Genomic DNA, 24,106 nt, shown 5'->3' on the forward strand with positions numbered 1-24,106 from the left:
CAAGCACCCAAATTAGAAGTAGATTAAAAAAAAGGAACATCCTCGATATTGTTTTTTAATTGACATGTGAAGTGAAATATTCAAAGCTTGTGTGTTTACCTGCGAGCCTCATCTAATAGGTGCGCACTGTTGTGTTGCGGACCCCCCGCCGTTCCCCTAATTACAGGCAGCGGTTGCTTTGCGGCAGCCTAATAATACCAAATGTGTTGCTCTCGCCTATCGCCCTCATTGTATCTACTTGGAGATCAGTCCCCCTCTCAGCTGTGCCGTTTTACATAATGAATGGCGAGGCTTTTGATGATGTGGATGCCCGCTAGGAGAGGCGCTTCTTCTTCTTCTTCGCAGAAGGAGCTGCCGGAGGGCCTGCTCTTTTTTTACCTTCTCGCTTTTATACCGCTTTAACGTGACGGCGGAATTAGGTCTAATGCGCCACATTGCGTCAATCAAATATGTAGTTGGTTGTTTTGTAATGTTCTGAGTTTCAGTTTTGTTTATTTAAGAAGGGACAGCACATATTAGGGAATGTACAGTAATCCCTCGATTATCGCGGTTTCACGACATTGCGTTTTTTTTCTGGGGGGCCTTTTTTTTGGGTTAATTTTTTTTGTAAGTTCATAAAAATGGGAAAATCCATTGAAGTAAATATATATATATTTTAAGTTTATAAAAATGTGAAGATCCATGTTGAAATTCGCAAGCGGAAGCCACTCCCCCTGTCCTTCACTTGCTACTAGGACTCAGCACTGAAGTAAAAAAAAAAATATATATATATATTTTTTAGTAGTAAGGGTGACGTAGTCAGTTGTTTTCTCATTCAATTAATTTCATTTATTTAATAAGGGACAGCACATATTAGTGAATGTACAGTAATCCCTCGATTAGCGCGGCTTCACTTCACCGTGTTTTTTTTCTGGGGGAATTTTTTTTGGGTTAATTCTTTTTTGTAAGTTCATAAAAATGTATATATTTACATATATATATATATATATATTATTTTTTATAGCTCATAAAAATGTAAAAATCCACGCTGAAATTTGCAAGCGGAAGCCACTCCCCTGTCCTCCGCCTGCTACTAGGACTCAGCACTGAAGTAACAAATATATATATATATATATATATATATATATATATATATATATGTATATACATATATATATATATTAAATAAATAGGGGTGACCCTACTTCGTGGTCTACATTAACTGCAATAATCGAGGGATAACTGTATTTATATTTAATGAACCTATACACCGTATTTTCACGCATATACGCCATATTTTTCACACAAAAAAATGATAACTAAATCCAGGGTACGGCTTATATGCGCACAAATTCGACTTGCCGTGCACGAAACTGCAAAGTGACAAAGACAAAACGCCATAACGCAAGACAATACAGCCGATACGGTCATTTATTTCAAAATAGAGAAAACATAAACAGATAAAACGCCCACCAAAATTTATTTTGACGTCTATGAATGAAACTCAAGAAAAAAATTGAGAAGTTTCTTTGGCCTCTTTTTGAAGGGAACTACACAGTCACCTCTAGAACCAGCCCTTGTTCATGTCTTAGATTTTTTTTGGTACAAAATCTTGCAATCTTTGTATTGGAAGATTTTGTAATTTTATTCGTGGTGCTCCATTATTTTTGCTTGGGTACTACTCTAGAACATTTTGCCTTTTACCATTCAACTAGCAACCATAGACTGAAGTTGTGCAGACTGGAAAACACACACAAAAGGTTTCATTAGCTAACGGCGATATGTATGAATGCAAGTTGCTAATTTGGACGCAATATTCAAAACAAGCCTTTGTTGGTGCAAATAAGCAAGTGCTTGATTGGATTGAATTATTTATCTTTATAGTGTATATGCATTAACTAAGCCAATTACCATGACTCGGCTCACAAACTGCATTTACAGGTGCATTAAATATCATATTCGTAAATCTCGTTAGGGTGAACATACAAGTTGATTAACGGCAAAGCACATTTTGTGCCAAATTGTACTTCATTTCTTTCTTGAACTGCTCTTCACATTTGTATTCATATTTTATGTATTTTTTTTATGTGGAGGTGAAATTTGAATTTTAAATTTGGTTCCAATATTATTTATATTTGGGTTTAGTTTCCAATTACACAGCTGAAATGAATGTCGTTATTTTCCTAGATTTATTGGAATAATAAAGCAGACGCGAATTCCACACTGTGGGTGTAAAAGTAATAAAAAGTCAATGAATAACATCAAAATGAATAAAAACTGTAATATTCTGTGGTTAGGCCACACCCATAATGGTGGCACAACTAGTGATTTAAATGAGCGGCTTACATTTATTTTGCCCTGAAACTAAAAAGAAAAAAATGCAAATGTTCTTCAAACAATAAGCACTTTTGTTTTGGATCTGCAAAGGCTGAATTTTAAATACAGTAATACCTTGAGATATGATCTTAATGCATTCTGAGACTTGTATGGCGATTTACTCGTATCTCAAGTCAGCTTTTCCCATAGAAATGAACTAAATACAAATTAATTCTGTCCCACATCTGAAAAAAACATAAAAAAACTGGATATTATAATGGAAAAACATATTTTTATTGGTTTTAATTCACCATCTACTAACAGAGTAACAGACAACTAGTGGTTATGATGTTTAATACTAAAATGAGACATTATTCAGTACAAGAGTGACACTTTTTGGACAGCAATGCGCTCGTAACATAACATAAACATAAATTTAACTTAAATAAACTTACAGACACGCTTAAAGAATAAGTTTCAATCTTACCATACAGCAAGGGTGTCATACTGTGGTTCGCGGGCCGCTTTAACGTCAACTTGATTTTACGAGGGCCGGACCGTTTTAGATATAATATTTAGAATTGCTTTTGAGCCCTGAATAACATGTGTCAAAGTGGCGGCCCGGGGGCCAAATCTGGCCCGCCGCATCATTTTGTGTGGCCCGGGAAAGTCAATCATGAGTGCCGACTTTCTGGTTTAGGATCAAATTCAAATGAAGAGTATAGATGTATATTACATTTCCTGATTTTCCCCCTTTTAAATCAATAATTGTCATTTTGAAATCAATTTTAACTGTGTTTTTAGTTCAAAATTCATTTTGTAAAATCTAAAAATATATTTAAAAAAGCTAAAATAAACATTGTTTTAGATCTATAAAAAACGGAATATTCAGGGCTTTTAATCCAGTTCTTTTAATCCATTTATAATTAAAAAAATCTAAATATTATATCTAAAATAAAAAAAAATTCATAATATTTGCTGGGAATTTTATTCTTATCTCAAAATTTGTCTCGTATCTCAAGGCAAATATTTGCTGGGAATTTTATCCGTATCAAGGCTAATATTTGCTCGGAATTTTATTTGTATCTCAAAATTGTATTCGTATCCCAAGGCAAATATTTGCTCAGAATTTTATTCGTATCTCAAAGCCTGTCTCGTATCTCAAGGCAAATATTTGCTGGGAATTTTATTCGTATCTCAAAATTTGTCTCGTATTTCAAGGCAAATATTTGCTTGGAATTTTATTCGTATCTGAAAATTTGTCTCGTATCTCAAGGCAAATATTTGCTCTGAATTTTATTCGTATCTCAAGGCAAATATTTGTTCGGAATTTTATTCGTATCTCAAAATTTGTCTCGTATCTCAAAGCAAATATTTGCTCGGAATTTTATAAGTATCTCAAGGCAAATATTTGCTTGGAATTTTATTCGTATCTCAAGGCAAATATTTGCTCGGAATTTTATTCGTATCTCAAAATTTGTCTCGTATCTCAAAGCAAATATTTGCTCGGAAATTTCATTCGTATCTCAATTTTCTCGTATATCGAAGCACCCGTACGTTACGCGTTGTTATCGTATTAGCAAAAAAAAACTGCAACGGGTTTCTTCCTTTGCGGTTTGATAAACGCGTGTGCGTATACGTCGATGTTGAGTGGGGCGCACCTCAGGCAGCCAAACATTGGACACATCGAGCTCAGCGGGACGGAAACGGAAAAGGTTTCTCACTCCGAGCGCCAAGAGTCTGATGTGTTTTGATCATTCGCAGCGGGGCCTTGGGTGGGTGCACGATAGGAAGTTGAAAACACTCTTCATGCCAGGCTCAGCGGCGTTTGCGCCCGTGCAAAGCCACTTTCTTGCTGCTGCAATTTAGGAAGGAGCACGTTCACTTGAGCTTGGCTAATATGGGGAGCTAGGAACAAATTCCTACCCCCTGCTTCTCCTCTGTCTCAAACGATGGCTTCTGACGGTGGGAATGTACGTCTTTGAGCGGCACAAATTTTGGGGGGGGGGGGGGGGGGAAATAATGCGGGAAGAAAGAAACCAGCGGTTAAACTAGTACGGTAATCCCTCGATTAGCGTGGTTCATGTAGACCGGACATAAACGAAAAATGGCATATATATATATATATATATATATATATATATATATATATATATATATATATATATATATATATATACAGTGGTACCACGACAAATTTGAGATATGAGTAACATTTCGGGCAAATATTTATCGTGAGATATGAGTAAGGTTTAGGGCAAATATTTCTCTTGAGATACAAGTAAAATTTCGGGCAAATATTTATCTTGAGATACGAGTAAAATTTCGGGCAAATATTTATCTTGAGATATGAGTAAAATTTCGGGCAAAGATTTCTCTTGAGATACAAGTAAAATTTCGGGCAAATATTTATCTCGACATACGAGTAAAATTTTGGGCAAATATTTATTTTGAGATACGAGTAAAATTTCGGGCAAATATTTATCTCGACATACGAGTAAAATTTCAGGCAAATATTTATTTTGAGATACGAGTAAAATTTCGGGCAAATATTTATCTTGACATACGAGTAAAATTTCAGGCAAATATTTATCTTGAGATACGAGTAAAGTTTCGGGCAAATATTTATCTTGAGATAAGAGTAAAGTTTCGGGCAAATATTTATCTTGAGATACGAGTAAAATTTCGGGCAAATATTTATCTTGACATACGAGTAAAGTTTCGGGCAAATATTTATCTTGAGATACGAGTAAAGTTTCGGGCAAATATTTATCTTGAGATACAAGTAAAATTTTGGGCAAATATTTATCTTGAGATACGAGTAACGTTTCGGGCAAATATTTATCTTGAGATACAAGTAAAATTTCGGGCAAATATTTCTCTTGAGATATGAGTAAAATTTCGGGCAAAGATTTCTCTTGAGATACAAGTAAAATTTCGGGCAAATATTTATCTCGACATACGAGTAAAATTTTGGGCAAATATTTATTTTGATATACGAGTAAAATTTCGGGCAAATATTTATCTTGAGATACGAGTAAAATTTCGGGCAAATATTTCTCTTGAGATACGAGTAAAATTTCGGGCAAATATTTATTTTGAGATACGAGTAAAATTTCGGGCAAATATTTATCTTGACATACGAGTAAAATTTCGGGCAAATATTTCTCTTGAGATACGAGTAAAATTTCGGGCAAATATTTATCTCGACATACGAGTAAAATTTTGGGCAAATATTTATTTTGAGATACGAGTAAAATTTCGGGCAAATATTTATCTTGACATACGAGTAAAATTTCGGGCAAATATATATCTTCAGATACGAGTAAAATTTCTGCGGAATTTCTCCCGAGAGCTTCTAATATCTCAGATGCCATCTTGATTAGACTCTGTAGTATTAAAAAGAAAGGGGAAAAAAACACACACACTGATAATGTTGACAGTTTGTGCTTTTCTGGAGATTCTCATTTTGTTTCATGTCGACTTGTTTGCAATTGTTAAGGTGAACACACACAGTGAGCGCTCAATCAAGCAGAAAGGCCACTTTATTATTAGCAAGGCACAAATGCAAGACAAGTATATTTAGATGCATTTACCACACACACCTTTGATTTAAATACCCACTTTTGAACAAAGGCACATTTAACAATATCCATCACAAGTGTTACCCACATTTTAAGAATTGAGAGCAACTACTAGGCGACTAATTTACACCAAGTACGATTCAATACGCACTTTTTCGAGTGATTTATCACAAAATAAGGTGATCACCAAAATAGAAATGTTGAGTATTCATACCTGTCAACCTCTACCGATAACTGCCCTTATAAATGATTATGATTCCCCTTACAAACCCCCCCAAAAACCTCACAAACACCGTACGACGAGTCGTACGGTGTTTGTGAGGTTTTTGGGGGGTTTGTAAGGGGAATCATAATCATTTATAAGGGCAGTTATCGGCAGAGGTTGACAGGTATGCTATATACCAGGGGTGGGGAACCTTTTTGACGAAGAGAGCCACAAACAATTCATATTTTCCAATGTTATTCCATAAGCCATACTATGAGCCATACTACGAATTTAAAAGTCAAAATACATACATGTAAGCGATTGCCTTTTCAATTTTTTTTTTGTAATTTCACCACTTTTAAAGTGGAAAAAAAATGAATATTTTTGAAAAGATTCTTATGCTGTTGCTAATCAAAGAGAGGATGCATTCTAGAAGAGTCTACTGCAAAAAAAATGAAGATTAAAGCAAAAAAAATGTAGATTAAAGCAGTTCTAGATGTAATATCTCAGTTCTGTCACCAGCCATTTCCATATTTTAGCTCACAGGTTAGCAAAGAGCCAGATGCACCCATCAAAAGAGCCACATGTGGCTCCCGAGCCATAGGTTCCCTACCCCTGGTATATACCATGTTAAAATTTTAAAAAAAAAACTGTAATTCCCCCCTCAAAATTAAAAAAAAAAAAAAAAAAGAGTAGCAACACTAAGTGTCTGTGTTGGGTTGGTGACTTTAGCAGTGTATCATCAATTTCTAGAAAAAAAATAAATGATAGAAACAGTAGTATTGCACAATTTCTGCAACATTCTGCCGCAAAAATATAAGACAAAATTCGGGACAGCATTTTTGGAAAAAATACAAAAAAAAAAAAAACATTAGACATATTATTACAATATCTCAGACATTGAATCCAGGTTAGAAAACGCGTCTTGTGGGTCATGTGACCACGGCTTCATTTTCAGCGACTAGCGCCCCCTGCGTCTCTTTCCGTACCCCGTGTCTGGCCAGAGTCATTAAAACCACGTCTTCCAGTTCTCGCCGTTGGGACAGCGCGCTCATAACGTGCTGCAGCTTGGAACGAATCGCTGAGTAGCGGCGTCGGCGTTCTTCGCCGAGATCGCCGAGGGCGGTCGGCTCCCCGTCGGCGAAGGGTGGGGGGTCCGGATCGCTCCGTGGGTTGACGTCTACCGCGTGTGAACCGGTTTGAGTGCTCGCATGGCAAAGCCACATGCTCGGATTCGGACCGGCGGCTAGGATTTCCTCTTGGTGGTCCGGGCGGTCCTCGCCGATGGTTGACGCGTTGGAGCCCCCGCTGGCGTTTTGACCGACGTCTGGGGGGGATTCCTGGCGAGGAGACGGCGGGGTGAACGGTTTGACTTGGCGCGCAGGGGTGCTGGTCGGATGTGTTTGGTCCGAGGGTTTTTGCCCCCTTACGAACGGGGAGGAGGTTAGCATGTGGTGGTTTTTGGGAAGGGGGTCAAAGGTCGAGGTGTTTCGGAGTATCGCTCGGGTGTTGATGGGGAGGGATTGGGCGTAAAGGATGCGGAATTGTTCGTCGAATTTTTCCGTCACTTGGCCGGAAAGCTCCATTAAGTTGCTGCTGTTCAATTTGCTGTCGGTCCAGTTGAACCTGAAAATGAAAATAAAATAAAATTAGCATGCGTTTGGCGGGCTAGCGTGTTCAGTTTTGCTCATGGGGTGAATTTAAAAGGGAATAAATATTGATTTATGCAGGGAGGCTGGTTGGAGAAAATATTTGTGAATGCCTGGCTGTGAAGGCGAAAATGGTTTTGTTGAATTTCGTGACGGGGTTTTGTTTAAAAAATGCGGCAGTGGATTTTGTTTGTGGTTTTGGTGCTTTCAAATATAATCATTTGTGTTCAGTAGAGATGAGGGACTCAATCAAATGACATGTTTTTGGTTTTAAAAAAAGGTTGGGCGGTGTTTTTCATGTTTTGGTTTGTCACTATAATTTGAAAACAGAGGGAAATCAACATGCGATATGAATTATGGAATGATTTTTGTGATCTGGTTTATTTTGCATTGAATTCGAGGAGTTTCGCCGTCTTAAAAAGTCAAGTTCTCCACCAAAACAGTTGTAATCGTGCAGTTTTAAAACTAAATAGCATCAGAGGTTTGGAATTGGTACTATTCAAATCTGCTTTCATTGTAAATGGCGGAGCTTGTTCGCTAATACGAGAGGAGTATATATTACTTCTCGTTGGCAAGTGGTCGTGCGTTATCCTATTGTGAGGGCATTTGTTTGCATTATTTTGGGAATATTTTGAAGGGAATACAAAAGTAAACAACCCTGGATAGGTTGCATCTGTAAATCAGGGTGGAGGCGGGGCTAATAGAGCCAACCCAGGAGAAGAAAGGTATCAAAATGTCAAACAAAATTAGAATTAAGTTTGGTGTAACGTTAGATTCAACTTATTTTTGAGCGTGTCTGCATCGTAATCCAAGTTCATTTAAATTTGTTTGTAAAATGTCAAACAAAATTAGAATTAAGTTTAGTGTAAGGTTAGATTCAACTTATTTTTGAGCGTGTCTGCATCGCAATACAAGTTCATTTAAATTTGTTGATGTTATGTTACAAGCGCGTTGCCGTGCGAAATCTGTCTATTTTTAGTATACTATTAAACACATTTTAGTACTATCAAACCACTAGTTATTTGTTACTGTGTTACATACCTGTCAACCTCTGCCGATAACTGCCCTTATAAATGATTATGATTCCCCTTACAAACCCCCAAAAAACCTTACAAACACCGGTACGGTGTTTGTAAGGTTTTTGGGGGGTTTGTAAGGGGAATCATAATCATTTATAAGGGCAGTTATCGGCAGAGGTTGACAGGTATGTACTATTAAACACATTTTAGTACTATTAAACCACTAGTTATTTGTTACTGTGTTAATAGATGGCAAATTAGAACAAAAAAAATATTTTCCCAATACAATATCATTTTTTGGTTGTTTTTTTTTTCCCAGAAGGTTGCAACAAATTAATTTGTTTTTAGTTCTTTTAATTGCTTAATAAGGGGAATTGCAATCATCAATAAGCGGACCAATTGGCAGGTATAAAAATACAACAAAACGCCTCCAAATTCCAACTTCAAGTCGAAGGTGATCCGTGTGGGTTTTGTGTTACGTTCTTGGCGATGGGCCTTGCTTCCGCTCATATTTGTACCTACATGTAATTTGCAAAGGTGTTTAAAAAAATAAAAATAAATCGGGTGCAGCTGATACTGGCACATTCAATACGAGATGGAATTTTAAGAGCTAGATAAATACCTGTATGAACCTGTAGCTACACGGTTCCCATCGATCAGCATGAAGCGTTCGTGCACTTTCCCCGTCATCCTGGCTCCCGATCTCGTGTAATAAGTGTTGCCGGTGATGGTCCTCACCCTCATTTGCTTGAGAAATAAACACAAAAAAATGAATACCCGCACGGTCATTTCAAATCTTGAAGTATTCAAACGATACCTCAAGGGTGTCGAACTCGGGTTGGTTCGCGGGCCGCATTAACGTCAACTCGATTTCACGTGGGCCGGACCATTTTAGATATAATATTTAAAATAGCCAATAGTAAATTTAAAAGAAATGAAAATGTGAAGGAGAAATATTGCATTTTTAAAAGGAATTTTACATTTTTTTGTGTATCTGGTAGGGTGATCGGATGCATTTGAAATGTAAAAATGTATTTTTTTTTTGTTTTTAAGGGTTAAACAATGAATTTAAATGTATGTGAGTAAAAATTGAGTTTTTTGTTAATAGAAAATTTGCTCTTTTTCAAGAAAAAAAAGCTGCATTTAATTTGAAGGAAACAAATAGTAAATGCAAAATACAGAATAAAATGAATAAATAAAAATATACAAAATGTACTGATTTAAAAAATGATGGTAACAAAACAAATGCAAAATAAATTACATTTAAATTATTTTTGTATAAATGGATTAAAAGAACTAGAAAAGATCTAAAAAAGCGTTTATTTGAGCTTTTTTTCTTAGTAAGAGAAAATCTCTTTTAATCAATTTTAAAAGGAAACCAAATTTTTCTTTATGTTCCATATTAAAGTGGAAAACAGAAATATTTCTATATATTTTTAGATTTTACAAAATGATTTTTGAACCAAAAACACAGAAATAATGATTAAAAAATTACAATTATTGATTTAATAGGGGGGAAATCAGGAAATCTAATATTTAATATCTAATATTAAAGTGGAAAACAGAATTTGTTATATATTTTTAGATTTTACAAAATGATTTTTGAACTAAAAACAGAAAAAATGGATTAAAAATTGCAATTATTGATTTAAAAGGGGGAAATCAGGAAATCTAATATTTAATATATAATATTAATGTGGAAAACAGAAATATTTTTAGATTTTACAAAATGATTTTTGCACTAAAAAAATGGATTAAAAAAATGCAATTATTGATTTAAAAGGGGGGAAATCAGGAAATCTAATATTTAATATTAAAGTGGAAAACAGAAATATTTTTATATATTTTCAGATTTTACAAAATGATTTTTGCACAAAAAAAAACAGAAAAAAATGGATTAAAAATTGCAATTATTGATTTAAAAGGGGGAAAATCAGAAAATCTAATATACATCTATATCTATCATTTTAATTTGATCCTAAAACACAAAGTCGGCACTCATGATTGACTTTCCCGGGCCACACAAAATGATGCGGCGGGCCAGATTTGGCCCCCGGGCCGCTACTTTGACACCTGTGCGATACCTGAACGTCATCCAAGCTAACGCCAACGTCGTTGCACATTTTCAGGAAAGCCGGAGCGCTGGACTGGTCCAGCAGAACGTAGACGGGGACTTTACGGACGGAACAGGCCTCTTGGAGATCCTTAAAGATATCCAGGTCTGTCAGGGAATCCGTAACTATGGCAATCACCTGCAGTGGAAAATTACAGAGAAGGTAATTTATTTCCAGGGCTGCAGCACATGATTGTGTTTTCATTTGTATTAAACGCAAGGCCTTATTGAAAACACAACTCTCCATCTCGCCAATACGCGTGGCCTCCGTTGACAATGGTCTGTTACCGTGGCAACGAGCAGTTACACTTGGTCAGCAAACAAATTAGTTTTTATCTGAACTCCCCCTAAAAAAAAAAGGACCCTTTCTAAGAGATTTGTTTGGCGCTTTTCCACGTACACGGCGTTTGAATTTCACGAGTCGTGCGTGGAGGATTAGACGCGGATGTTAACGTAATCTCAGATTTAAGACTTCAATCTGGTCATAGACGCGTACAATCTAAATCTTCCTTATTTGAATGAAAAAGCAGGGATTATTTTAAAGAGGAGGATGTGCCAAAATGTCCTTCCAATGACAATTATGTAGCGTTACAGCAAGGGTTTCAAACTCGGTTTGCGGGCCGTGTTAACGTCAACTTGATTTCATGTGGGCCGGACCATTTTAGATATAATATTTAAAAAAAAATTAAATTTTAATTGGATTGTAAGAACTGGATCAAAAGCCCTAAATATTCAGTTTTTTTATAGATATAAAACTGTTTTTTTGAACTTTTTTTCTTAGGGAAAACATCTAATAATCATTAGTTTTTTAAATTTCAAATGGAAACAATTTTTTTTAAATTCAATATTAAAGTGGAAAACAGAAAATATTTTTATATATTTATTTTTAGATTTTACAAAATGCTTTTTCACCTAAAACACCAAAAGAAAAAAATGGATAAAAATTGCAATTATTGATTTAAAAAGGGGAAAATCAGGAAATATAATATACATCTATACTCTTCATTTGAATTTGATCTTAAAACTGAAAGTTAAAAGTAGTAAATAGTCCGTTTTTAGAGATCTAAAGCAATGTTTATTTGAGCTTTTTTTCTTAGTAATGGAAAAAAAAAATAATCATGTTTTTCATCAAATATATTTTTTAATTATGTTCAATATTAAAGTGGAAAATGGTAAATATCTATATATTTATTTTTTAGATCTTACAAAATGCGCTTTGAACTAAAAACACAAAGAAAAAATGGTTTCAAAATATTGCAATTATTGATTTAAAAGGGGGAAAATAAGGAAATATTATATCTATTACATCTATATCTATAATTTTAATGTGATCCTAAAACAGAAAGTCGGCACTCATGATTTACTTACTCGGGCCACACAAAATGATGCGGCGGGCCAGATTTGGCCCCCGGGCCGCCACTTTGACACCAGTGCGTTAGTCTTTTGTAGCGTCATGGCGGCTAGCTCGAAAGCTAAAGACCGTGAAAGCGTCTGGTTTCCAGATTGATCTGGTTCCGTTCCGTCTACACAAAGACATAGTTTAGATCCACTACGGCTCTTTTATAGACCAAATTTGGCAAGTCGAAACAGATCTGCAGTTTTTGCAAAGGCCCGAGGTCTTGCCGAAGCCACGCGATGATACGTTTAAAAAAAATAAACAGACAAACCTGACAGCTGAAATAAGGCACATGACACCACCATGAATATTCATTCTGCTTTTTTTCTTTTGATTGTCCTTTTTTTCGGTCATTTCATCTCATTAAAAAAGCCAGACAAAAGAAAAACGGGAGGATCAAACTCAATTCCGTAGGGACGAAGCAGCACGAGTCTAAGATGACAGGAATTTGATTGACTGCTATTTTTTTTTGTTCCGGTAAAGGTAAAAGTGTATATAAAAAGGTGGTGGTTTACTATCATGGCAGCCAAAATCAATCATCTAATAAGTAGAAATGGTAAAAATAAGCACTTAAGTAGAAGTGGAAATAAATAAGTGCTTTATCCTAAAAACTGTCATCAGCTGGAGTATGCTCCAGCACCCCAAAACGCTGGTGAGAATAAGTGGTATGGATTATGACTAAGTGAATTTACAGTAATCCCTCAAATATCGCAGTTAATGTAGACCAGACATGGCCGCCATAATCGAAAAATTGTGAAGTAGAGCCACCCTATTATAACTCAGTGGATTTTCAAAATGTTATGAGCTTTATTTTTTTAAATAATTAATAGCAGAAAGAAAATCGCAAAGAAGTGAATTCACAATAAGTGAAGTCGCGATAATTGAGGGAAGACTGTAATTCTTGTGTGCCCTACAACTGACCGGCGACCAATCTTTGGTGTAGTCCACCTTTTGCCCAAAGACAACTGGGATTGGCTCCAGCACCCCACAACAAATGTTTTTACAGTTTGTATGAGTTTTTTACTTATTCAATTAACGATTGTGGGTAGGCTTTCATGCAACAACAACTGTGTTACAGCTTTGCTAATATTTTGAATTAATTGATCCCCCAAAAATGCTTTTTCTTCTAATAACAACTATTACAAAGTTAAAATCAAAATATAATGAACGTTAAATTATAGATTATACTATTACAAGATTCAAATTGTGAAAGTCATTTTGTTTATTTTTCTTATGAACCGGAAGTTGTTTGATTTCTAGGTCATCAACTTTTGCCGACGTAAAGTCTGTGTGAGCAAAACATTTTTTAAGCGTAATACTATTAGGAGATTCAAGTCATATTCGTGGAAAAGTCATTAAATTATTAGACTAAAAACGCTATATTACTTTTTTTTTAAACATTACGTGAACCGGAAGTTGTTCGGGGTCGGCAGCCATCAACTTTTGATGACATTAGGTCAACGTGAAAAATTAGATTTTGGAATAATTTTAGAAGTTTATGTGATACCTCCTGATAAAACTTTGATAAGAATGACTATCGTTAATACACAGTTTTAAATTAAAATATTTTCAGATGGCCCAACAAAAGTTTTGGAAACGCTGCTCTACCACACCTGAATCAAATGATCAACTAATTAGCCAACTCGATCACGATCCTGATCATTTGATTCCGGTATGCCAGTGGAGGGAGACGTTAAAAAAACAGTTGGGAAACCCCTGGTGTAAACAAAGTTAATCTACTTTGGTTAGCATACCTCTTTAGCACTGCTAATCATTTTCCTCGCCACGTCTTTACAGGCGTAGATATTCTCCCCAAAACTGGGCTGGAAATGAGCCACGGCCCGGGTGACTCCCCGATAAGACCCCGCCGTGAAGGCCGGCCAACCGATCTCCAGCGCCGGCGGCTCCACGTCCGACAACTCGGGGAAGTACGTGACCGACGAGCAGTCAACCGAGCTGCCCAGAGACTGCTCCGGGACCGCTTGGTCCTCGCCCACGAACGACACGCACCGCGGGGCCACGGTGGCGGCTCGGATCCGCTGGATCTCATCGTCGGAAAGGAAGTTTGGGATGGATTCTTTCTTGAGAAACGCCAGAAAGTTGTCAACTCCCCGGGACAGGAGCTCCTCCAAAGCCAGCCTGTGCCCCTCGTTGTACACTTCCAGCGGATTATTGCACGGTAGTGCCGGCTTCGCTCTCAAGAGGGAGTCGTCCAGGCACTGGGACAGAGCCATTGCTTCTTCCTTTCGGCTTTCTACCTGAGGACTAACCGTCACGGGGGTGGAGGTTCCTCGCTTCGACCTACAGGTACGTACATTCATATTTTGTGCTTTCCTACTGTTCCACTTAATCCCGAATCGCCATTGGTTGCTGGGGAATGTTGCCGACTTTTCATTGGTCTAGCCGAGCTGTCATTTTATTGCGAGCCATCTCATTGGCTAGTTTGGATGCAAACATAAATGCACCGGTACCGTCTCCTCTCTCCTAACACGTAAACGAGAAATAACAATACGACGTGTCACTCTGACTTTTTTTCGTCGAACATAAAATCGCATTTGGTCGCGTCAACTTTTATTTTTATTCATAAACATTCATTTTTTTCATTGGGTTGGTTTATATAAAAATGTTCAAATCAAATGTTTATTCTAAGTATATTACTTTAAGGTTTTCTGTGTATTGGGATCACAATGAAGTTCACATCCAAGTACAGTACTGTATACTATATAGTATACTATTATACACTATATTTAATTTTAATCATACAATACATGTCTTATGACAAGACTGCTATTTTTAGTCGCTTTAGCCACTACTCTTGCATCATACATCTTGTCAATTCGCAACGCCACGTTATAATTATCTGCGTTCTTTGACGGGAAAACACTTCCTTGAAGTAACTGATACATTTTTTGTAGTAAACACCTAAGATATCTCATACAGTATAAGTAGACTTTAATATTATAATGATAATTGTTATTGGACAACATCAAAGTCCATTACTTCTGCACAAAATATAACCTTAATGCAAATGTTGCACTAGAAGCTGCGATAAGCATGTATTTTTTACAACTATAAGGTACTTTTCTTTTAAAAAAACGACTAAGGTACATTCTGTTTTTTGTCGTTTTTTCTTCTTCCGGACCATCTGCCACAACTGCAATTTAATGATTTTGGTTTTAATTGATTCTCCAGACACGATGCGCAACTCTAAAAGTATGTGCTTGTGTTAAAAAAAAATAAAAAAAGTTACCATATGACCTTCCAAGGTATTTTTTTTTACACCAGATTTTTTTCATATGCAGTTTTATTTCACAGCAAAAAAAAGTTTGTTGTAATCTTTAGCAGCCTTACATCGATAAAACTAGCACATCATGGTGATTAAAGTAAGTCGTTGTCATATAATGAAAGCAACAGCTCACTGTTAACGCCACACCCACCTTTTTGTTTCTATGTAGTGGTTTAGTGATTTATAATCTTGTTGTTCCTGAATGTTACTTAGAGGCAACATCTGACCTCATTCCTGTACAAACTGGTAAGACAAACACAATTTATTGTATCAAAAAAGAATTTGTAAAATGTTTAAAGGACTTTCTACCCTACACGGCAAGCACAGTTCAGTCAAACCCTTCTGATTTCAACGTATGGTTGTTATTTTTTTTAGCCTGGTGTTTACATATTGTTGGATTATTGCTTGTGGATATGTTTTGTTGGCTAGATTTTATTATTACGGGGATATTTTTCTATTGTCGATTGTCGTCAGTGGGGTCATAGGTGAGTTGGGAAGAAAATTATTTGGATATTTGTTGGTTTTAGTGTTGTGTTTGCGTATTGCTGTGTTATTGTTTGGTATTATGGGTGTTTTGTTGGTTTGGAATGATCAATACGGGGATAGTTTTTGATTGGTTCTCGTTGGTGAGTGTAACACAGGACTTGTGAGGTGGTTATTTTTAAGTTTTGGTTAATATTTCTGTGAATTTGTCATCATTGGAGAAAAAAAAGACTAGTATTTTGTAAACGGGTGTTTGGTCATAAATCATCTTTCGGCATCGACCGCACATTTTGTTCTTTTGCCGCTTTTGATGAGACCAGAAACGCTGTCACGTGATATTGCGACTTTTTGATGCAAAATAACAGCGATATGAACAATGTTTGCTCCAAAACAGGCGTTTTTGCCCGAATCCCGAACATTTTGAAAATCTGCCAACATTGTTTTTAGACATCCAAGTAGCCTGACAAGACAGTACATGTGTTTTAATCTTTAAAAACCCCAATTCAGGAACACCGGGCGACTCTTTGCATTTGTACTTTAATCTTCCAAAAAAAAAGCAGATTCCTGGTTCGGAGACATCGGCGAGTCTTTTGCATTTGCACTTTTTTTTTGGTGTGCTTTTCAGCTCCTTTTCTTGGCACTCCCACTTTCCTGGGATATTGAGTGTGTTTTCATTCATCTCAGTTGCAATTTTTTTGGGCTGCGTTCAAGTGCACCACCGGTGCCTCCGTTTTTTTCATGTGCCATCCAAGTGTGTCTCTCGGGGATGGTGACGTTGCACACAACCAGTCTATACATCTCTCCTCCTCCTTTTTCCCCCCTTTTCTTTTTTTTCTTCTTCCCTATTACACATGCTCATCTATCCCCGCCCCTCTCCCAAATTTGAGATGAAAGGGCTTCTGGATTTTTTTGGATGACGCTCCCAATCACGTGCTCCGAGGAAATACACTGGCTATATTTTTTTGGGGGAGCCGCATCGCCGACCATAGTTGTTTTTGCAAGCGGACGGACCGGCCAGCTTCCCCGCCTGTCATGTAATGTACCTTGCCGTGGTCACTGACGGGTTCACGCTAGTTCAGCGGGTTCACTTGAGGAGAGCCCCCACCCCACCACCCCCAGCTCGCCTCTCGTCCTCTTCCTCCAAGCGCGGCGTTCGGAGCTAATCCAATATTATTTCATTTCTATATTCATGTCGGATTCCGTTCCCCCGCGCCGACCGTTGAGGTAAGGGACACATCGACTCCTCTTCTTTTTTTTTCTTTCATTTTGAGGCGGAGCAGAGAAGAGCCGCAAACTTGTTTACCGAAATGACGTCTCGCTCTTGAATTGTGGATGTTGATCTGCCGCTGCTGTAGTTTAGATCAAGTCGCCTATGTATAAAATGGCGACAGTCGGTGGAGGGGCGGCGGAGGGATTTTTTTTTTTAGGGGGGGGAGAAGATTTGACTCTTACGAAGGTTTTTTTTTTTTACGGAGTGCCAGCTGATTGTTGGCAAGTGTCTCGGGGGTCGTGTGAGGCTTGTGAATGGACTTGAAATGGCTTTACGCGTCACTTTGTCACACTTGGAGCCCGTCGATCCCCTCGGCGTGCACCCCCCTCCACCCCTCTCATTTGGTATAGTCTCAAATGTGGCGGGTATGCTGTTTTTCTTTTTTTTTTAAATGATTATTATTGCACAACACACAGCGCTCGGAGTTTGGGAAGAGACACACACACTCACGCGCACACACACTCACGCGCACGCGCGCACACACACAGGCGTTTGGGCTAACGTATAACAAGACGGTTGAAGCGCGTGCACGCACACACAGGCACGCAAATAAGCGTCACAATTTGTAACGTTAGGCCCGAATGTACAGGAGGAGTCTTTTCTTTCATTTCCTCCTCTTCCTCCCACCAACATGTGCTTCTGCCCTCCTCACACACCCACTCGTTCGCTCGCTGGCCAGCACGCGCACGCACTCACTCGCACGCGCGCAGGAAGACGAATATATACAAGGTTTGCTCGTTTCTTTCATATTTTCCACATTGTGGTGGGTTATTGAATGTATCACTTCCGGTCGAGGAACATTTTTGCAAGTGGACGTAAATAGTGAGGCGGTTTTTTTTAGGGTGCGTGTGGTGGAGGAAGTGTTGGGAAGACATTCGTATGTTGAATTGTCGATGTCGTGCGTGGAAAGTTGTTTGGGATAGATGCTTAATGGAAAAGGGGATTGTTGTTTGGGGGGGGGGGGGGGGGGGTTGATTGGAGATAAAGTAATGGGGGGGAAAAGTGTCGTTCAAAAATGTCCAATTCATTTGAACTGGGAGAACTGATTTAGAATATTATTATTTTTTTCAGTGCCTTTGAAGGCCTCCCAGGTCAAAATGTATTAGACATCGGAGAACAACATTTTGTTTGTGTGCATTTTTAGTCAAGTGAGTAGTTTTTGGTCATGGGGAAAGAAAGAAAAAATAAACTTAACCTTTTATAGACCTGGCGTTCCTATATGTCTGCATCATATTTCTGGTTATGTAAGCTACAATATTTATATACAGTCATGACCCAATAGTTTATGTCCACATATGTCGATAATTATTTGTGTTTATATGTATGTACGTGTCTGTATATGTGTGTATATTTATGAGTGTGTATATATGTATGTGTATATATGTGTGTGTGTATGTATGAGTGTGTATGTGTGCATATATGTATATATGTGTACATGTATATATATATGTATGTGTTTATATATGTACATGTGTATGTATATATGTATATGTATATACATATATAAATATATACATCAGTGTGTGCGTGTATGTGTATGTATATATATGTATATATGTGTATGTATATACATATATAAATATATACATGTATGTGTATGTATATGTGTATATATGTATATATAAAATATTTTTTTTCATATGCATTTTCCAAAATTAACCAACTATGTATACACATGTGTAAATGGATATATGTGTATATACATATGTATATATGTATATACATATGTATATATGTATATACATATGTATATATGTATATACATATGTATTTATATATGTATATACATATATATTTATATATGTATATAGTACATATATATTTATATATGTATATACATTTATATTTATATATGTGTATATATGTATATGTGTGTATACATAGTTGGTTAATTTTGGCAAATGCAGATGGGAAAAAAATCTATTTTGACTGCCAGTCAAAATAGATTGGGCACTTTGCTCTTTCAATGCCAGACGGTCACTGCCTCTTTAAGGTTTAAACAATGTATTTATATTTTAATGCATATATTTGTTACATATTCATTACTTAGCTTCCACCGCTTCATGTTATCTGATATGTTATACTCATGTCCGAGAGCCCATGTAGTTTAGAAGATATTTTTATTTGATGTGTCAACCATCCAAAAATTTTCTATACTGGTTCAGGCGTTTGGAATAACTGATAATAACTGATTTTTAAGCAAACTCTATAATGGTTTAGGATTTTTAGGGAGAGCGAACCATTCCAAAACCAGCGGTGCCTTCAGGAGATGTCGTGCATTATAGCGCCACCCAACAAGATGCCAAATGAATGGAGACAGGCAAAACAGGCACATTTTGGAAATAGCCTTTAATTATTTCACCATGTGGTGCCGTTACATATAATGTAGGTCAAGGAAAGGACCGAGCTTTTCCACAGAACTTGAATGGTCGCTCGTCCACTCTCATGTGGATGTGTTTGGTTGTCGTGCCGTGGGCGTGGGCGTGGGCGTGCCCGTGCCCGTGCGTGCTTGACCAGCAAGACGCGGTAGACCAGCTTTGGCTCTTGTCGTTTTGGCAGCTCGGCCCGGTGAGTTGTGCGTGCGTGGAGGTTTTCGCTCCAGCCGGATGTACGCTGAGAATGGACTCCCGTGTTTCCCAACTGCGCTAATGAGGCCAGCCGGTTGGTCGGTTTCTCTCGCTCTCTTTCATTCAGTCAGAAATAGGACTGCGGTGGGCTCGGCTTTTGTCCCTCCATCTGCAATTGACTGCAAGGACTCCATACAAGTGAATTTTGGATTCCACAAAGACGTTGTAGGACAAGGGTGTCAGACTCGCTCGGCTTGGTTCGCGGGCCGCTTTATAAAATGCTTTTTGACCTAAAAACACCAAAAGGAAAAAAAATGGATAAAAAATTGAAATTATTGATTTAAAAAGGGGAAAATATGGAAATGTGATATACATCTATAATCTTCATTTGAATTTGATCCTAAAACAGAAAGTCGACACTCATTATTTACTTACTCGGGCCGCACAAAATGATGTGGCGGGCCAGATTTGGCCCCCGGGCCGCCACTTTGACACATGTGATTTAGAGTCTAGACCAAGGGTGTCAAACTCGGGTTGGTTCGCGGGCCTCAATAACATCAACTCGATTTCATGTGGGCCGGACCATTTTAGATATAATATTTAGATTTTTTTTTTTATAAATGGATTAAAAGAACTGGATTAAAAGCCCTGAATATTCCGTTTTTTTATAGATCTAAAACAATGTTTATTTTAGATTTTTTTAAATATATTTTTTGATTTTACAAAATTATTTTTGAACTAAAAACACAGAAAAAATGGATTAAAAAATGACAATTATTGATTTAAAAGGGGGGAAAATCAGGAAATTTAATATACATCGATACTCTTCATTTTAATTTGATCATAAAACAGAAAGTCGGCATTCGGATTTACTTTCCCGGGCCGCACAAAATGATGGGGCGGGCCAGATTTGGCCCCCGGGCCGCCACTTTGACACCTGTGTTGTAGGACTTTCCAGAGCAGTGATTTCACTGACATTCCGTTCGTACAGATGCAAAAGTTCCACCAATTTCAATAATGACAAGGTTAAAAAAATAAAAAAAAACTGACAAATGTTCTAAGACCAGCAGACTTTTGTCAGATTCAAATCCTGCCAATATAATATGAATACAAATGTCATGACGTTTCTCCATAACTTAAACATGTACACAAAGTTCCTTTATTATTCAAGTTGACTTGCAAAAAAATCAGTAACTCAGTTCAAGGGTGAAAGTTAACAAACACGCGATCAACGTAGTACTCTATTTTACATTCTTTTGTTTGCCGGGAGCCGAAAATTACGACACATAAAATATTTTACGTGTTAGACAAATTAGTTTCGGAAACATTTCGGACATTGGAACATTAAAAATCAGTTTTTAAAAAGTGATAATGATTGATATTTTGCATTTTAATCGATGTCCATTCGATTTGTATCACTCATACCTGCTAATTTTGGAGCAGTGATTTAATTACCTTGTGCTCCTCCAGCTCATTAGTGATAATGGCGTCGTAAGAAAATGTACCTGCTGAACTACAACGTACACATGTGCTCACGTTGGCGTTTTAATGTCTGGGAACTGCAGTTTTACTATAATTTTTCTTATTATTGAAATAGTAATTGTCGCTTTACTGCACGCAGAGAAGTGAATACAGAAGACCCCCATTTACCTGATTTTTTTTTTTTGCTGTTGTATATTGTGACAACTGATGCATTCAGGGAAGCGTGGAAGTTTCAGAACACGGTCCCAGTAGTATACAGTAATCCCTCGTTTATTGTGGTTAATGTAGACCAGACATGCCCGGGATAAATGAAAAACCGCGAAGTAAGGTCACCCCCATTTAAATAAATAAATAATAAAAATAAGAAAATAAAAAAATATATTTTTTTTTTACTTCAGTTCTGAGTTCTAGTAGCAAGCGGAGGAAAGGGGAGTGGCTTCCGCTTGCGAATTTTAGTGTGAATTTTCACATTTTTGTGAATTAAAAAAAATATGTATTTTTTACTTCATTGCTGAATTCTAGTAGCAAGTGGAGGAAACGGGAGTGGCTTCCGCTTGCGAGTTTCAGCGTGAATTTTCACATTTTTATAAATTTTAAAAAATTATTTATTTTTAGATTTTACAAAATGATTTTTGAACTAAAAACACAGAAAAAATTGATTAAAAAATGACAATTATTGATTTAAAAGGGGGAAAATCAGGACATTTAATATACATCTATACTCTTCATTTTAATCTGATCCTAAAACAGAGAATCAGCACTCACTCACTTTCCCGGGCCACACAAAATGATGCGGCGGGCCAGATTTGGCCCCCGGGCCGCCACTTTGACATGTGTTCTACGTATTATTTTCCTGTTTACCACACACACACACACTGTTCCCATTTCATCTCGGTCGCCACAGAACATACCGCGAACAAGCGAAGGCACATCGCGCTTCTGTGTACCTGCAATACTGCACTTCTCTGGTATTCTGACGCCACATTTTAGGTATTCTAGGTATCTAGCTTGTGTATGGGTGTGTGTATGTGTTGGTATATTATAGTTTTTGAGGATATTTGACCTGACTGGGTACCTGGGCTCCAGGGACGCTTGGTATGGAGCAAGTCCCCAGAAACCAAGGACTGTAACTGAAGTTTTTAAGCCCCAAATAGTGTTTTTTCCCCCAAATTTTACTATGATTTTGTAGGTATTGTGTGTGTATGTGTGTGTCTGTGTGTACCAAAATGAAACCCCTGCCTGGGAATACCAAGAAGGTCATCTGGTCATGGTTTGCAGATTTAGCGGACTTGAAGTGTTCCACATTCCTTAAGTTCTAAGAAGAGAATCAACTGTCTTAATGCCAAAGCAATCAAATTTCCTGCTGTTTTCCACGCACACGGACGCCATACTTCATTGTCAGCCATTTTAGGACGGACAGTATAACGCGTGCTAGGCCGCCATCTTTCTTCCCTTTCTTTTTGAAAGTTGCCAAATCAATGCCTTGTAGTCTTGGCTACAGAACTGAAGAAGTTATTCATCAAAAGTGATGTAAAAGGATGCGTGACTCAGATTTTTTTTTCGCTCTCTCTCTCTCGCCGCGCCACGGTTTATTTGTCCGTCATTCATCTGGGCCGCAGATACAAGGCTTTGTAGAACAATGTACGCTTTTCCGCAGAGAGCTGCGCCCTAAAAAAAAAAAAAAACATAACTGCAAACACGTGCATGGCGTCCAATCGAAAAGTGTCAATCGCCCCGCGTTATTTTTTCCCAGAAGACGCCCGTTCGCCATTGGGCGAGGGAGAGAATGACCTCGGACCTCACCCGAAGTTGTCTGAAAGGGAAGCCAAGCGTGAATGGACTTTTCAACAACGTGGCTAACACACACATATATACACACACACACACACTTGTGGATTAAAGTTTTTCCTGCGCCAGATGCAGTCCCAGGAATTCAGTGTGTATGAGTCTTGAGGTTGGTGTGTGTGTGCGAGTTTCTCGGCAATGTGTGTGTGTGTGTGTGTGTGTGTGTGTGGCATAGTGGGCAAGGGGAGGAGAAGGGTTGCCATGGCGATGTTAACACATGAGTGGCACGGCCGACCGGTCTCCCAGTGGACGGGGCTACAGTCATGGAGGTAAAGGGGGGGTTTGGTTTTTGTGTGTGTGTGTCTGTGTGTATATATATGTGTATGTGTGTGTATATGTGAGTGTGTGCGTGTGTGTGTGAGAGAAAGGGAGAAAAAAAAAAAGGGAGGAAGAAGAAGAAGAAGAAGGCGAGATGGCTGACAACACCTGCTCCGCAGACGTTCAGACGCTAACACACGCTAACACATGCTAATACACGCTAATATGTCGGACCAAGACGTATTAAAAGAAAAAGAGGGCGTTAGCTTAGCCCAGCCCAGACGAAGACGCTTGGAGGTCACATTTTTTTTTTTGTCTTGAGTTGGACGACCGGCGTAGACGCCGCCACTCTATTAACACGCTAGCTAATCACCCGGACATCTCCCACTTGTATTTCAACCCACGTATTACTCCAGCCACACACTTATTCATGCCGCCAAGGCGCGGACGGACGGACCAAAGACGTCCGCTCGGCCACGTCGCCCCCGGCGAACGTGGGTCCCGTACGCCACGTCGTAAATAAGACGCTATTGTTCCCTAGTCCAAACAGTGATATTTTGTATTTTTTGCCTTATCTCTAAGACGCTATTGTTCCCTAGTCCAAACAGTGATATTTTGTATTTTTTGCCTTATCTCCGGCTTATATTTGGGTAT

The 24,106-nt window shown here is 37.8% G+C and overlaps 2 protein-coding genes across 7 annotated transcripts in view; one reads left to right on the forward strand and one right to left on the reverse strand.

The window, feature by feature from the left end:
* The window catches only part of zhx3a (zinc fingers and homeoboxes 3a), a 104,847-nt gene that overhangs the window by 32,071 nt on the left and 48,670 nt on the right, over positions 1-24,106 (forward strand). For 2 of the 6 annotated variants that reach the window (XM_077601893.1, XM_077601894.1), the window contains exon 1: positions 17,825-18,029. In XM_077601893.1, the coding sequence (XP_077458019.1) occupies positions 17,882-18,029 (148 nt within the window). In that variant the 5' untranslated portion in view covers positions 17,825-17,881. Of the gene's footprint in view, positions 1-10,881; positions 11,029-14,058; positions 14,569-15,761; positions 15,794-16,687; positions 17,255-17,824; positions 18,030-24,106 lie in introns of those variants that run through there. The other 4 variants (XM_077601897.1, XM_077601898.1, XM_077601896.1 and 1 more) reach the window with 4 other exon arrangements.
* On the reverse strand, positions 6,257-14,578 carry fam83d (family with sequence similarity 83 member D). Its single transcript, XM_077601903.1, has 4 exons — positions 14,016-14,578; positions 10,837-11,004; positions 9,375-9,499; positions 6,257-7,710 (listed from the first exon to the last, which is right to left on the reverse strand). The coding sequence occupies exons 1-4, from the start codon at positions 14,493-14,495 to the stop codon at positions 7,017-7,019; spliced, it is 1,467 nt and encodes a 488-aa protein (XP_077458029.1). The 5' UTR covers positions 14,496-14,578; the 3' UTR covers positions 6,257-7,016.

This window comes from Stigmatopora argus, chromosome 6 (genome assembly GCF_051989625.1).
Source record: "Stigmatopora argus isolate UIUO_Sarg chromosome 6, RoL_Sarg_1.0, whole genome shotgun sequence".
Taxonomy (NCBI): Eukaryota; Metazoa; Chordata; class Actinopteri; order Syngnathiformes; family Syngnathidae; genus Stigmatopora; species Stigmatopora argus.